Genomic DNA, 13,528 nt, shown 5'->3' on the forward strand with positions numbered 1-13,528 from the left:
GTGAAAGTTTTATACGTGAATAGTGTCAAAAGTCAAAATGGATCATATAAAAAAACGAAGGAGGTAAGTTATAATCTCATTACATATGATATATCAGCCATTAATTCTAGCATGTACCTTCCCTTTTTTTTAGGTTGATCCATAAATTAAGGTCCACCATAACCTTAGGGGTAATTGGGCCACAATACCAGTAATTCAACATCAACATGTGAGCCCACATGCAAAAACTTAGAGCGACGACTCAAAAGCTGCAATCAATAGTCAAAACATGGTGGGCCCTACATGAAAAGCACCTGCTTACCAATTGTTCCCTTCTTAACCTCTTTTCATTTAAAGCCCAACTACGGCCCCTCTTCCCCTCTCAATTTCCAAATCTAAACTCTTAAAATATCCGTTTCTTTTTTGAGTAGTAGTTAGTAGCATTATTGACCCTACCTTTCATTTTTCTCAGGCCCAATATGTTTAATAAAGCACAAACACATCTTATTTATACTTTTTATGTCTCTTCATCAACTTTATAATATACATTTCATATCAAATAGTCCCATACTCGATCTTATAATATCCCATATGTCCAATGAGTTGGATTTTTTTTGTCTTCTATTTCTCTACTCTTATGGCTAGTATCTTATTATAAGTAATGAGTATATATATTTTTTATAGTGAATAGTAAATTCGCGCTCTACTTTCAACCATCATTTTGTATTTGAGTTAAGTGATATTATACGATCAAGTAAGGTTTGACCTAGTGATAAAAGTTTGGCCGTATGATTTTTTTTAAGGTCATGAGATCAAATCCCACTACAGGCTCTTTGAGGGTGAGATTTCACTTACCATCCCCCTAGTCCGTCCAAGGAGTCTAACCTGCAAACCTGGCTGGTTGTACGTACATGTGCAAGGTGTCAATTAAGTAGTGTCCCTTATCTTACCAACATTAAAAAAGTGATATTATACGAGGCACAAAGATTTAAAAGGACAAAAAAGCAAAAAAAGTGAGTGCGTGTGTAATACCACTTATCATTGCTTTAAAGAAAATTAACATGCTACTCATTCTGACAAAATTCATCTTTTTTTACCGAGTTTATTTCCTTAATTACCCCACTGTTACGCATATTGGCTGTTTGGGATAGGTGACCTTATGGGAAGTTTTTCAGGGGCACATGAGTGAGAACAAATTGCGCGGAAGAACTTGTGTTAGTTATCGAGGACAATTGTTGATCATGAATGCGTATTGGAAACGATAGACTCGACTTTGTATGGGTCGGCTGTCACAATGTGGATAAGTGTGTACACTCATCACTTTAGTAAGAAGAAGGAATAATTTCTTTTACTAAAAATATATCTCGATCGGGCATAAAAAAACCATGTTAACTTTTTTCGTTAAAATAAAAAGCATGTGCCCTAACTTCGCAAGCCTTAAATTGCAGTATATCATTTCATAAGTAGCGTGGTGATAAGATGTAGATCTATATGATCATGGCTGTATATTGTACACCTACGTGAACTATGGTGCAAATTTATTGGTATTGGTAGATTACCTATTCACAATTCGCATAGAGTGAAGAGTAATTGAAGTTGGTTCATTGGTAGGTAGCGCACTGCTAAATTACAGAGTAATATGAGGAGGTGTGGTGTTCCAAACACATCAAGCGCCTAGTGCTTTGTTTTACTAAGTTACTTAAGGTTGTGGAATCAAATTCCGTTAAAGGTTTTTTAAAGATGGGATTTCCTTACCTCTCCTCACTTTTTAAAGGCCTTGCTTATTTGTATATTTGGATCGAGCAGATTAATATGCCCGAAATTCTGATATAGTTGGCACTTCTCCTTTTCAATTATAAAAAAGATTTACATAGAGTGAAGAAGTGTCTAAATATATACAAGTTCGGTTGAATTTACATCCTAAACACAATTATCAAAGATGATTTACTAGCTAAGTAGCTAGACTTATATGTTAATAATCTAGCTTTTTAAATTTCATATAAGACAACTCATATATATGATCATATCGAGTAAGAACCAATATGCATACTTCATACGCGTATGTAACAAAATAGATGTTATACTTTGAAAATTGTACTATTCACCTACTATATTTATTGACTTGACTATGCATTTGTTACTTTTAGATAAAATCAACCGTTACTATATGATATGTTGTTGGATTCGTCTCAATGTAGACTTTTATAATATTAACTTCTAATAATTTTCACCAACACACAAATAAAGATATTAATGGTAAAGTATTGCATAGACAAGTGTGAAAGTCAAAATATAACATCTATTTTGCTACGGAGGAAATACCTATTTTTTTTAGATGATAGAGAGAGTTATACACATACAATTCCAACAATGTATATTTAATACTCCATAGATGAGAATGTAGCGTGATCTCACCAGGAAAACATTATTCTTGGGTGTAACTATTACATCATATTTTATGGTGTAACAATTCACAGACCACCACTTTTTTTTATAAAAGAAACTCAAATGACATGAAAAACATAACAGAATGACATAAATTGATATCATTATCTCTATATAATCCATGTCATTATACAGTACAATAAATTATGGTGTTACACCCAAAATTCACTCTTACTTTATAACACAAATGCGTTCATATTCTTTATTATTTACGCTTAGTTAGGGTATCTGATTAAATTTAAGATAAACAAGGGACCTAGAGGAATGATCGATTGGGCGATTAAACTAGGTTAACTTTTTGACCATATGATTAGTAACCTGATTTACATCTTTGATTTGACATGATAATCAGGTTATTCCTATACCTACTGTTAATTGAAACTAACATGCATGTTAATTGTTATCAATTGACGTACGTAGGCTGTGTGCGCGCGGATGATATGATAATGATATACTTAGTTAATTAATCTTTTCCATTTCCTCATGAAGCGACAGTAGTTTTGCTTTGAAATGACAATAGTTTAATCTAATGCCAAAATAAGTTAATATATTAAAATATAAAACAAGCTTTTTTTAGAGCTTACTTTTTCATGCATATGTACATACTTTACATCATAATTTATAGTTTATGAACAAGCTCAGTCTTTGGCCTGGGATTACTTAATTATGATTCAATCATACTCAAACCTAAAAAAAAAAGCAAAAAAATTCTACTTTATGCATAAATTATACTACTATACTAATAAGCTTATAATTATATACAATATCATCCCTAAACTTAAACCCTAAAAGACTGCAGCATTTCTGTAATGCTGTTCTCATCACTCCCACTTAACTTGCTGTTTTTATGCTCTACATACATACCCACTAATCACTATACTAATGCTAGCTAACTAGCTCTTTACTTTCTTTCTCCCATGCATATATTTCATATATATTTTCTCCATGAGATTTTGGAGAAAATAATAACATATACATATATATATATATGAAATATGGTGCTTAATTCATTAATCTAATCAATTATGGATGGGAGGTTTTCTCTTTGCTGGGGAGTAATCCATTACAGTCATGTCCATTGCATTCTCATATTCTGGTGGTGTAATCTCCTTGTGCTTATCAACACGAAAGCCGGTTGATGGATCATTATGATGATGAGATGATGATGATGATGATGATAGTTTTGGATGAGCTTTCATCTTTTTCTCTCCATTCTCCAAATTCTGTAGATTAATGGACCATAATTTAATTTACATCATATTTATAATAATGATATAGTTATTTTGTTACATTAAATCATAGCACTATATATGTTTGAACATGGTAATACTCTTATAATTTTTAGTGCATGCAAATTAAAATTTGATTTAGAATAATACAACCTCATACAAAAGTAGAGGATGTAAAAGACTAATTTGAAAGAAGATATATATTGATTTTATATATTGGTTAAATTTTAGTGGGGTGCAAATAATGTACCAACCTCTTGTATGGGTTTAGCAATGGAAGTTGGCATGGTGGTTGAAGTAATTAATTTTCTATTCTTTCCTGCAAAAAATAGATAAAATGAACCTATTTAAACATAAGAATTAATTAAGTAAAATTTAATTATGAGTAATCAATTATAAAAAATGCTATTAGCTACTAATGTCTCAAAAAGAATGCTACTACTTCAAGCCTTCCTTGAAGAGTTGGAGTTACATGTAATGTCATGAGCTAATTAACTCTAATATAATCTGATCTTAATCTAAAATTAGGCCTAAATTAATGATCTATCATAGGCTATAACTAACAAAAAGAAAACATTTTTTTAGAGGAATAATATTTGAGTGAATTTAAGCTAATAAATTATCTAATGATGTCTAGGGCGATGTCTGTAAGGTCCACGGTAATCTTCGAAAATCCATGGAACCCATTGATCATGATGATGATGATGATGATGATGATGCTGTTGATGATGATGATGATGATGGGGATGATGATGATAGTCACTAGAGGCAACTCTAGTACTCATGACTCTTCTCTTCAAAGTACCTTTCGTTGAACAATGACCTTCATTATCATCTTCACATTTCACTTCAATTATCTCTCTTTTATGAAGATTATCATTATTCTGATAATCTAATTTCTCCACAGTATATTCAATCTCCTGCAATCATTACCACAAACACATGTTTAGATTGTTTATATTAACACAATTTACAAGCAAAAACCTTATATAATCAACGACTCATCACTTTATTTATCTTCATAACTATTGTAATTTATAAAATATCATGTTATAAAATCTATAATCTTAGCACAAGAGGATCCTTAGATATAAATACGCACCACGTTGGTAAGTTGATCAGAAGCATCAGTCGATTTCGTGTCGAATTTACCAAGACGAGCACCTACAATAATGCAAGTTGCAATATAATCACTCAACCAAATAAAAGGAGAGAAAAACAAATTAAAGACAAGATAAGATCTAAATCATGATATAATGAATCATATAGTAACTTATATAAAAAAAATGAATCATATAGTATATTTGTATTAAAAATGATGCAATAGATACATACCATAAGCTCCACATAGCATAAGATGTAAGACAAGAAGAAAGACCAATAAGGAAGAAGGTCTCATGATTTTTAGGAGGTAGATGATGATGAGTTTTTTTTTTTTTTTTTTTTTTTTTGTATGTATGGGATTTGAGGATTTTGTTAGCGTAATAAACCAAGAAGAAAGTATTGCTATTGTATGTAGAAGAATTTGTTTTCTTCTCTTTGATCTTTCTCAATTTTTATGGGTTGAGAGTTGAGAGAAGTGGGGATTTGTAGACTGATGAGTGAAGAAGCTAAGGCTTTGAAGTGGCTTAATGGTATGATGAAAGAAAAAGCCTACTTACTTAAATACATGTCCTGGAAAGGTCAAGGGGTCCACCATTGTTTTGTCAACATAGACATGGCAAATGGGGGTGTTTCTTTGTTCACTTCGAGTTCCCTTTCATGTATTCTCTTAATTTTTGTTTTTTTCCCTTGTATTTATTTTCAACTGTTTTTTCACTAAATAAGTCTGACAAATTTTTGTATTCACCAGATATTCTAATTTTTTTCCTAATTCATCATAGACTTCTTGACTTTTTAAGAAAATACATCCAAATTCCCTTAATAACTAACGGCGCGGCGGTTAACGCCGTTAGTTATTAGCATTAGTTAACCCTAAAAAACCTTAATTAACTCTAAAAACTCTAATTGGTAAAAATTGGTAAAAGGAACTTTCACTTATTTACAAAAGTACCATCCAATTTTATTTTACTCACTTAATATTTTTTTAAGGTGAGATGAAATCCCTTTTAAGGAGGGGGAATATTGGGATCCCTCTTTACAAGGGGTGAAACTCGATCCCAAAATCTCTGGAATCGGAGGTGTTGCCAACACCACTAGGTTATCACCTGCTGCTGGTTTTTTTACTCACTAATATATCCTTAACTATATGGTCCCAACTATCTCCCTTTAGACTCCTTAGTACTCCATTACCTTACACTTTCTCTCTCAGTCACTTGATAAGAAAAGGAGGAAGTATATATAAAAAAAAAAAAATTATTGATTATATAAAGAGAAAGACATTGGACCCGCATGATATACAACTTTATAAACATTTGTTTTTCATGTGTGTTTAACATAAGTTATATTTGTAAGTTTTGTAATTTAAAATTTAAGTAGTATATGTTTTCATGAGTGATAATAGGCATCAGTGGTTGATTAAAATTGGTCAAAATAGTTATAAATGTACAAGTATTGAGAATGAATTGTATTAATCTAGATTGGTTAACCCTGACATTATATATACAGAAGAGTATATTACAGACCTAACATTAATAAAAGTTCATTCTATCTTATGTACATACAATACACTAATACACACCCTCAATCTTTACGTGGTGAAACGACGATTAGATTAGAACGATTTTTAGTAAACAAATAAGTAGATAGGTCTTTAATACAAATATCAGCAACCTGTGACTAAGTAGGAACATGATGAACCATAAAACCTACCTTGGCAACCATTTCACAAACAAAATGGTAATCAACATTAACGTGTTTACTTCGATTATGATGAACCGAATTAGCAGTGAGATAAGTAGCAGAAACATTATCACAATAATACAATATCACTAGTCATCGAAGAAAATAACCAAGATCAATATGAAGTTGTCGGAGCCAAATAGTATCTGCAGCACTATATGTAGCACCCTATATTTAGCTTCAGTGATGATTTGGAAACAGTGGGTTGCTTTTTCGAGCGTCATAAAATCAAATTTTTCCCAAGGAAGACAACATAAACCAGTATTAGAACAACGAGTAGTATCAAGACAAACCCCCAATCTGCATCAAAGTAGGCAATAATAATAGTAGGAAAACCTGTTGTTGTGTAAGAATTGACAAAAAGTCAAAGTTCCCTAAAATTCTTTTCACATCATGAAAGTGAGTAATACGAGGAGCATGCATAAACTAAGACACCATATTAATACCATAAGCAATATCTGTACCATTCGTAGTTAAGTATTGCAAAACACAAACATACTACGATAATATGTAAGATCAACAAGAAGTTCTCCGTCAAGAAGAGACAATATAACTTTAGAGACAACAGGTATGCAAACCGGTTTAACAGTATGAAGATGAAAATTTCGAAGTAAATCAGACACATATTTATTTTGAGATAAGAATAAACCAGGTGGAATACGCACAATCTAAACACCTACGAAATAATGAAGATCTCCTAAATCCTTCATAGCAAATTGAGAAGAAAGAACATAGACGAACTTTTTGGACAAGATTCAGAGCTACTACCAGTGAGAACAATTTCATCAATAATGTGACTGGTGATGAAATATGTGTGATGTCTTAAATCTAGCATTTTTATTCTATTTAAATATATGTTTTATAAACCTAATCTAATTTATCTGTCTCAAATTATTTCTCACAAAATATTTTGGCACAAATTTATAGAAAAGTAAAAAAGTAGAGAGAAGTTAGTGAGTGATTAGGTGTGTAGGGATCTAAATTAAAAAAAAAGTAAAAAAAAAGGGTAGATTGAAAAAAAAGTTATGTGATAAAGAAATTACTACTGCACAACACAAAAAATTGTGTTAATTAATATATGACAGAGAAAGTAATAAGATGCGATCTCTCTCTTTACCCGTTGTTGGTGGACCATGTAAATCTATATGTTGATTTATGGTTCTTCCATTGTGGTAGATGAAAGATTTAGGACTTAGGAGTACAATTTATATGAAACGAATTAAACTAGTACTTCAAAGCGGAAGGAGCATAATGGGACACTTATTAAAGAACTTTAAAAGAGATATATGAAAGACAGAAATGAACAAGAGCAGCAATAAATTTGTCATATTGAATTATCAAACATTTGGATACGCGGTACTCATAAATACACGTTGCTTAATACTCATCATGACAATAATAATGGCCACATTTTTGAGACTATGCTAAAACTAGAGCATGATTTATGAAGGCAACTTTAGGATTGGTACATTGAAGTCTGAAGACACAACAATAAAATTGATATCTAAATTTGAGTCATGACATTCGATATTGTTACCCTTTCATATATCTTTCAGGTTCATAACAAAACTAGTGTACCATATGCATTGGAAGAAGCAGCTGGGGAAGAAAGGAAGGGATTATAGGAGACACTTCAATTGACTCAGTTGCCTAATTTGTGTGCATGAACCAAATTGTCCAAAATGTAGACCATTTTGTGTCCCAACATATTTTCTTTTCTTCATTTATTTATATAAAAGAGACCACTTACTTTGTATTGGTCTTTGTAATTATGAGGACTTAGGTATTAGGAGATATATATATGTACATATATGTTGTAGCTCAACTTCAATGGTTCCATACGTGGTGGATCGGGCAGCGGGTGGTATCATCAATAGAGACCATCAAGGAAATCTTCTCACAGCTACAACAACAAATCTCGGTTTGTGTCAAGTTTTTATGGTTGAAACCATGGCTTTTCATATGGGAATCCGTACGGCTTTGACTCACAACATAAAAGAAATCAAAATAGAGGACGACAACCTACTAGTTATCAACTCCACTAAGGGCACGTGGACTGCACCATGGCCAATCCAACATATTGTGGCAAATATCAATACTCTTCTACAGAACTTCAGTTGTTGGTCTATCCGACATATCTACCGTGAAACAAATAAAGCAACGTATTGGGTTGCAAACGTCGGACATCTAGTTCAAGACCACTTTAAATTGTACTCTTTTAGCCCTTGAGACCATTATTGTAAACGATCGAGTTGGAGCTCCCCTCGTGTGCAAAGTCTCTTAACCTTTTTTCTTCTTACCTTTATTAAAAGAAATGTACACTAATTGACCTAATTAGTAATTAGGTCACTGATTTATTTACGATTTTGCTTAGCTTATTGTAATTCATTGATCTATACATGTAGTTGTTTGCTTGAATGACGTGGAAAGTTAAACTTCCTAATAAAAGTTGCAATATTAACGAGATCCTCTAGAGTTGAAAGATAACTCTACAAGGTAGAGTTTGAGCTGAGCTCTCGATTTTAGCAAGTATGGCTTAAATACAACTCTATATTGTAGAGTTTCACTAAAACTGCAGAGGATCTCTTTAGGCTCCAACAGAGCTACATTCCTGACAAGGACCATGATGAATTGATGATGAGCATCAATCAAATAGCCTATGTACCAAACATGCATCTCTACAAAGAAGTGATGTTAATTAACTCTACCTACTAGACTAATAGTCAGTCATATAGTCAAGTGGACCAACTAACTGATATGACAAGCAACCAACTAATACCTTCATGATTATAGTTTTGAACATGTGTGTCGAGACAATGGATATTGCTTCATGTAAATACACAGTAATGAATGATTGGAGTTACATAGAAGCATGAAAATTGCCAAACATGAAATACACAATAATGAATTGTTATAGAGTTACACATATGTTCAATACAGCAAAGTTTTCCCCTTATGTGATCGATGCATTTGTTGTTTACAGCTGATGAAGTAAAACTGGCAAATGGCCTATACGAAGCTTATATGATACACCCAAAATCCCAAGATGATAATAGTATTGTAGCACACATCATGAATTTGTATGATTTGTCTCTACTCCTTTCTTTAATCTAAAGTTGAGGTCATCGTCAGTTCAATGTCTAATCAATTGGTTGATGCCCCCACAATATATAGTACCGTTGAGTCACCGATTTTGTGGGTAAAATTTTTATGTACAATGCGTGATTATTGACATGTAGTATATAAGGATGAGGAGCTAGCTCATGTGGTAGAGCATTCCCCTTTGATCTCTGAGGTCAGGGGTTCGATCCTTACCCCTAGCATTATATTATGCTGGAGTATTTCCTTAGCATGCTTTGCATGCATTACTAGCCAATGTGCTGGTAGTTCCTACAAGGCTAGTAGCCTGGTAGGGGTTAGCCCTTGGGCTGACTTAATCTCTCAATAAAAAAAAATAAAAAATTGACATGTAGTATATGTATATCCCTTTGGAGTTTTGGGACTATTATGAATTTATGATGGATCATCGCAAAATATCATACTCTATATGACCATATGGCTATAAAAGTAATACATGCTTATCATATTCTAAGACGAGCCCTACCGAATGTTCATTATTGATTGGGAAAATTGATTAGAATACCAACCGTCAACCATTCTTTCACCACTGCAATTTATATTATACACCTAGGTGTACAATGCACGTAAAAATATGTTTCTGCTCATAAAATAGTCTTGAGTGTATGATACATACATCAGGCTATGTATATTAGCGTATAGTAAAAGCTTTTTCTTCATCCCTCTTTTTCACTCTAATTTTGGGATTAAATTATCAATAGAAGTTTGTGCATGAAATATAGGAATATAGGATGCATGATATACTGATTACAGGCTGTAATAGTAGTTTAAAGTAGCAGTCCACCAGACCACCTTTTTTGTAATCCTAGACCATGAGGATTTCCCATTATTTTCTTGTAGTATTTCAAAGATTTTCTCCTAATACTTCTCTGGATGTCCACTATTACATACTACAGTATGTAACATTGAGGGAATCAAATTCTAGTACAGATATGCTAATGCATGGAAAATGTACATGAATTTATGTGAATGTGTCTAGTGGTGACAAAACATATCCACTTGAAGAGAAGGGTGTGTGTTCCTACGATTGAGTTTGAACTTCATCACGGCCAGAAATAAAGGTAGGGCAATGAGAACATACAAAAGGCAGATTCCACATTGTCTACCACTTACATTTGCTACTTAAACTCTCATGACAAACAAATTATTGGAGCTGTCCAGTTATAGGTGTAAAAGATAATTTTGTTATCGTACCACCTTTAATAGATTAAGCAAAAAGGTAGTTGGCCAGTTCAAAATTTTATATTACTACTTTCTAATGAGAGTTAATTACATTATAATATATTCTACTCCAGGCAAAAAGTTTTGACGCTTCGATATTTTTATGCTATTAATTTGCACGTGTGTTGATGGGTCTAGGTGTCTAGGTGATATATAGTCATGCGAGTTTGTCTAGGCAACCAGCCGTTTGAGTCTCTTAGGGGACTCAAATGGGGGCAATTTGGTCATTTTAAGCCTTGAAAATTTTACGCGCGTGTTGTTTGGTACCAATGCTAGATTAGATTGGTACCATTGTCCGAAAATTTTGATACCAAAGTAAGGTTGCTTGGTACCAATCCTGAACAATGTGATACCAATACCAGGTTATAATGGTACCGTTGTGTAAGTTTTTGAGTGTTTGAGTCTTTTTTAGACTCAAACAGTTGGTTACCAAGGCTTTCTCATAGTCATGCCTATATTAACGTTGAACTCAGTTTTATTGTGTACTGGTGACATAGTGAGTTGTTCTATATTGAAGAAAAAAAATATATTATTTCTCTATTCTGATTTAGTTCCAGCATTAGTAGAAAAGTTGATTTGTGTTTTCTAAATTGAATCGCACAAGTGGCAAACCGACGCTAGAAGTCTAGGGGAGCATCATTTGCGTCGGATACTATGGGGGTCCGACGCAAATCATGCTTTATGTGCATGAGATTTACATTAATCTTGGACGCAAAAAATTAAAGCAAATGGGTGTGTGATTCATGTGCGTTGGATCCAATTAATGTTCGACGCAAATAATTAAACAAAGGATTTGCGTCAAAAGTACATTATATGCAATGCAAATCGCTATATCCTACGATTTGTGTTGAATCTAGTAAGCCCATCCGATGCAGTTTGGTTTCAGGCCACTTCTCCCATTTTATTTTGGGACGATTTACGTCGGATCTTATAACCCATCCGGTCGAAAATCGTCCGCTTCCCCCTTTTTTGTTTATTTTGGAGTCACTCTCTCAAACCCATACCAACATTTCAAATGGTTTATTGTCGCGTAACTTCTCTCTCTATCTCTCTCTCCCTCTCTAATTTCTCAGACCTCACTTCTTCTCCTTTAAAATTGAGAAGTTGATTATGGACACTGCGGTCTGCGGGTACAGTTGAATCAAAACTTCACTTCTTTGCTCCCTACATTGTTGTTAAAATCCTGATTTGAATCTTATGAGTATACAATTCAAAGTAGGACCCCAATCCTAATAACATTAATTATGTGAGATCTTGTTTGATTTTTCTCATTGAATACTCGATTAAAGTTCAATTGTTATAATTTTTAACTAATAGGTAATGAAAGATATTTAAGGTAAAAGAAGTGTAGTGGAATAAGCGCACAATCAGAACAGGATAAAAAAAGACATATTTTTTAAAAAATTACCTTAAAATCACTCAAGATCATGATATATTTAATGCTTGTAATAATTATTTATTAAAAACTTTATTTAAAATATGATGTCATAGTGACCTATATATTATTCTATCTTCAACGAATTGAAATTTAACAGTCTTAAAAACCCTAATATTTACAAATCCCTCTTTTTTGATCCTTCTAATACTCGTGCGATGTTTAATTTACAAATCTTAATATTACTTTTGAAGAAAATTACTCCCTCCGTTTCATTTTAATCTTACACTGTTATACTTTTCACGCATGCGAATCTAAAATTTTGAGGACATATATCTTCAGTTTTGTATCTGTAAAAATTATAAAAAGTACATATTAATAGAATACATGTTATGATGAATCTAACAAGATCCCACATGACTATATTTTCATCCATGTATAAATCACAAATGATGGTCAAAGTGAAATTTGTGAATAGTGTAGAATATCAAAGTTCGTGTAACAATTAAAATGAAACGGAGGAAGTATAAGATAATTAGTTGACTCCTTTTGAAATAACAGAATAATTTTTACAATATATATAATTTAATTTAAATATATACTACCCGACATATAAATTAAGAAATTTGAATAATATTTTACAGTATATTACTCAAATTTCTAATATCTCTAATGCATCTAGATTTAGAAGAGTAAACTCTTTATCCTTTCGAACTCCATAAATAATATAATGTCATGCTTGCAAATGTCTTACGTACTTGTGGCTCTCTTCTCTGGCAAGGACCGTTCAAACTATTTTATATATAGTTATTATAAATAATTTATGTAATTATGTTTGATCAATGATAGATAGTAATGTATAGTACTATCACATGCCTCTCGTTTTAGCAAAGATAAATCATCACATATATGTGTTACGTCCCGCCAAATATAGTTGAGTTATTGAGTAGAGACTTAGCAACAATGACCTTGTAATTAATATGAAGGAATAGAAAGTGGATGGGGGATATAGGAGATAAATCATGTCAATTCAACCATAATGTGATAAGGATAACATACTTATAAGCCTCACATATCTATCTCTGTTGATTGTATGCAAATAAAAAAGTAAAGAGAACGTATTGTGTCAGACGCGTCTGACCATAATATATGGTCAGTCCGCTTCATGCAATTTTCAATTGACACATTAATTCTTTCATTTAGCTCTATTTTTGTTTCATTTAGCTCTATTCTGGTTTCATTTAGCTCTATTCTGGTTTCAGTTGAATCAAAAGAATTTGAAGTAGAAACATCTCATTCC

At 32.5% G+C, this 13,528-nt stretch overlaps 1 protein-coding gene across 1 annotated transcript; it reads right to left on the reverse strand.

The window, feature by feature from the left end:
* Positions 1 to 3,138: 3,138 nt before the first annotated feature.
* Positions 3,139 to 5,520, reverse strand: LOC104901845 (uncharacterized). The gene is made up of 5 exons (XM_048635248.2): positions 4,989 to 5,520; positions 4,756 to 4,817; positions 4,459 to 4,573; positions 3,908 to 3,972; positions 3,139 to 3,647 (listed from the first exon to the last, which is right to left on the reverse strand). Exons 1-5 carry the CDS (start codon positions 5,050 to 5,052, stop codon positions 3,444 to 3,446), a joined length of 510 nt encoding a protein of 169 aa, XP_048491205.1. The 5' UTR covers positions 5,053 to 5,520; the 3' UTR covers positions 3,139 to 3,443.
* Between the last annotated feature and the right edge of the window lie 8,008 nt (positions 5,521 to 13,528).

This window comes from Beta vulgaris, chromosome 8 (genome assembly GCF_026745355.1).
Source record: "Beta vulgaris subsp. vulgaris cultivar EL10 chromosome 8, EL10.2, whole genome shotgun sequence".
Classification (NCBI taxonomy): Eukaryota; Viridiplantae; Streptophyta; class Magnoliopsida; order Caryophyllales; family Amaranthaceae; genus Beta; species Beta vulgaris.

Excerpts from the sequence above, each read along its gene's own strand:
- LOC104901845 (XM_048635248.2), bottom strand. The coding sequence starts at position 5,052 with ATGAGACCTTCTTCCTTATTGGTCTTTCTTCTTGTCTTACATCTTATG. Across the intron at positions 4,574-4,755 it reads CTGATCAACTTACCAACGTG|GAGATTGAATATACTGTGGA; the intron begins GTGCGTATTTAT and ends TAATGATTGCAG. Across the intron at positions 3,973-4,458 it reads AGGTCATTGTTCAACGAAAG|GAAAGAATAGAAAATTAATT; the intron begins GTACTTTGAAGA and ends TATTTTTTGCAG.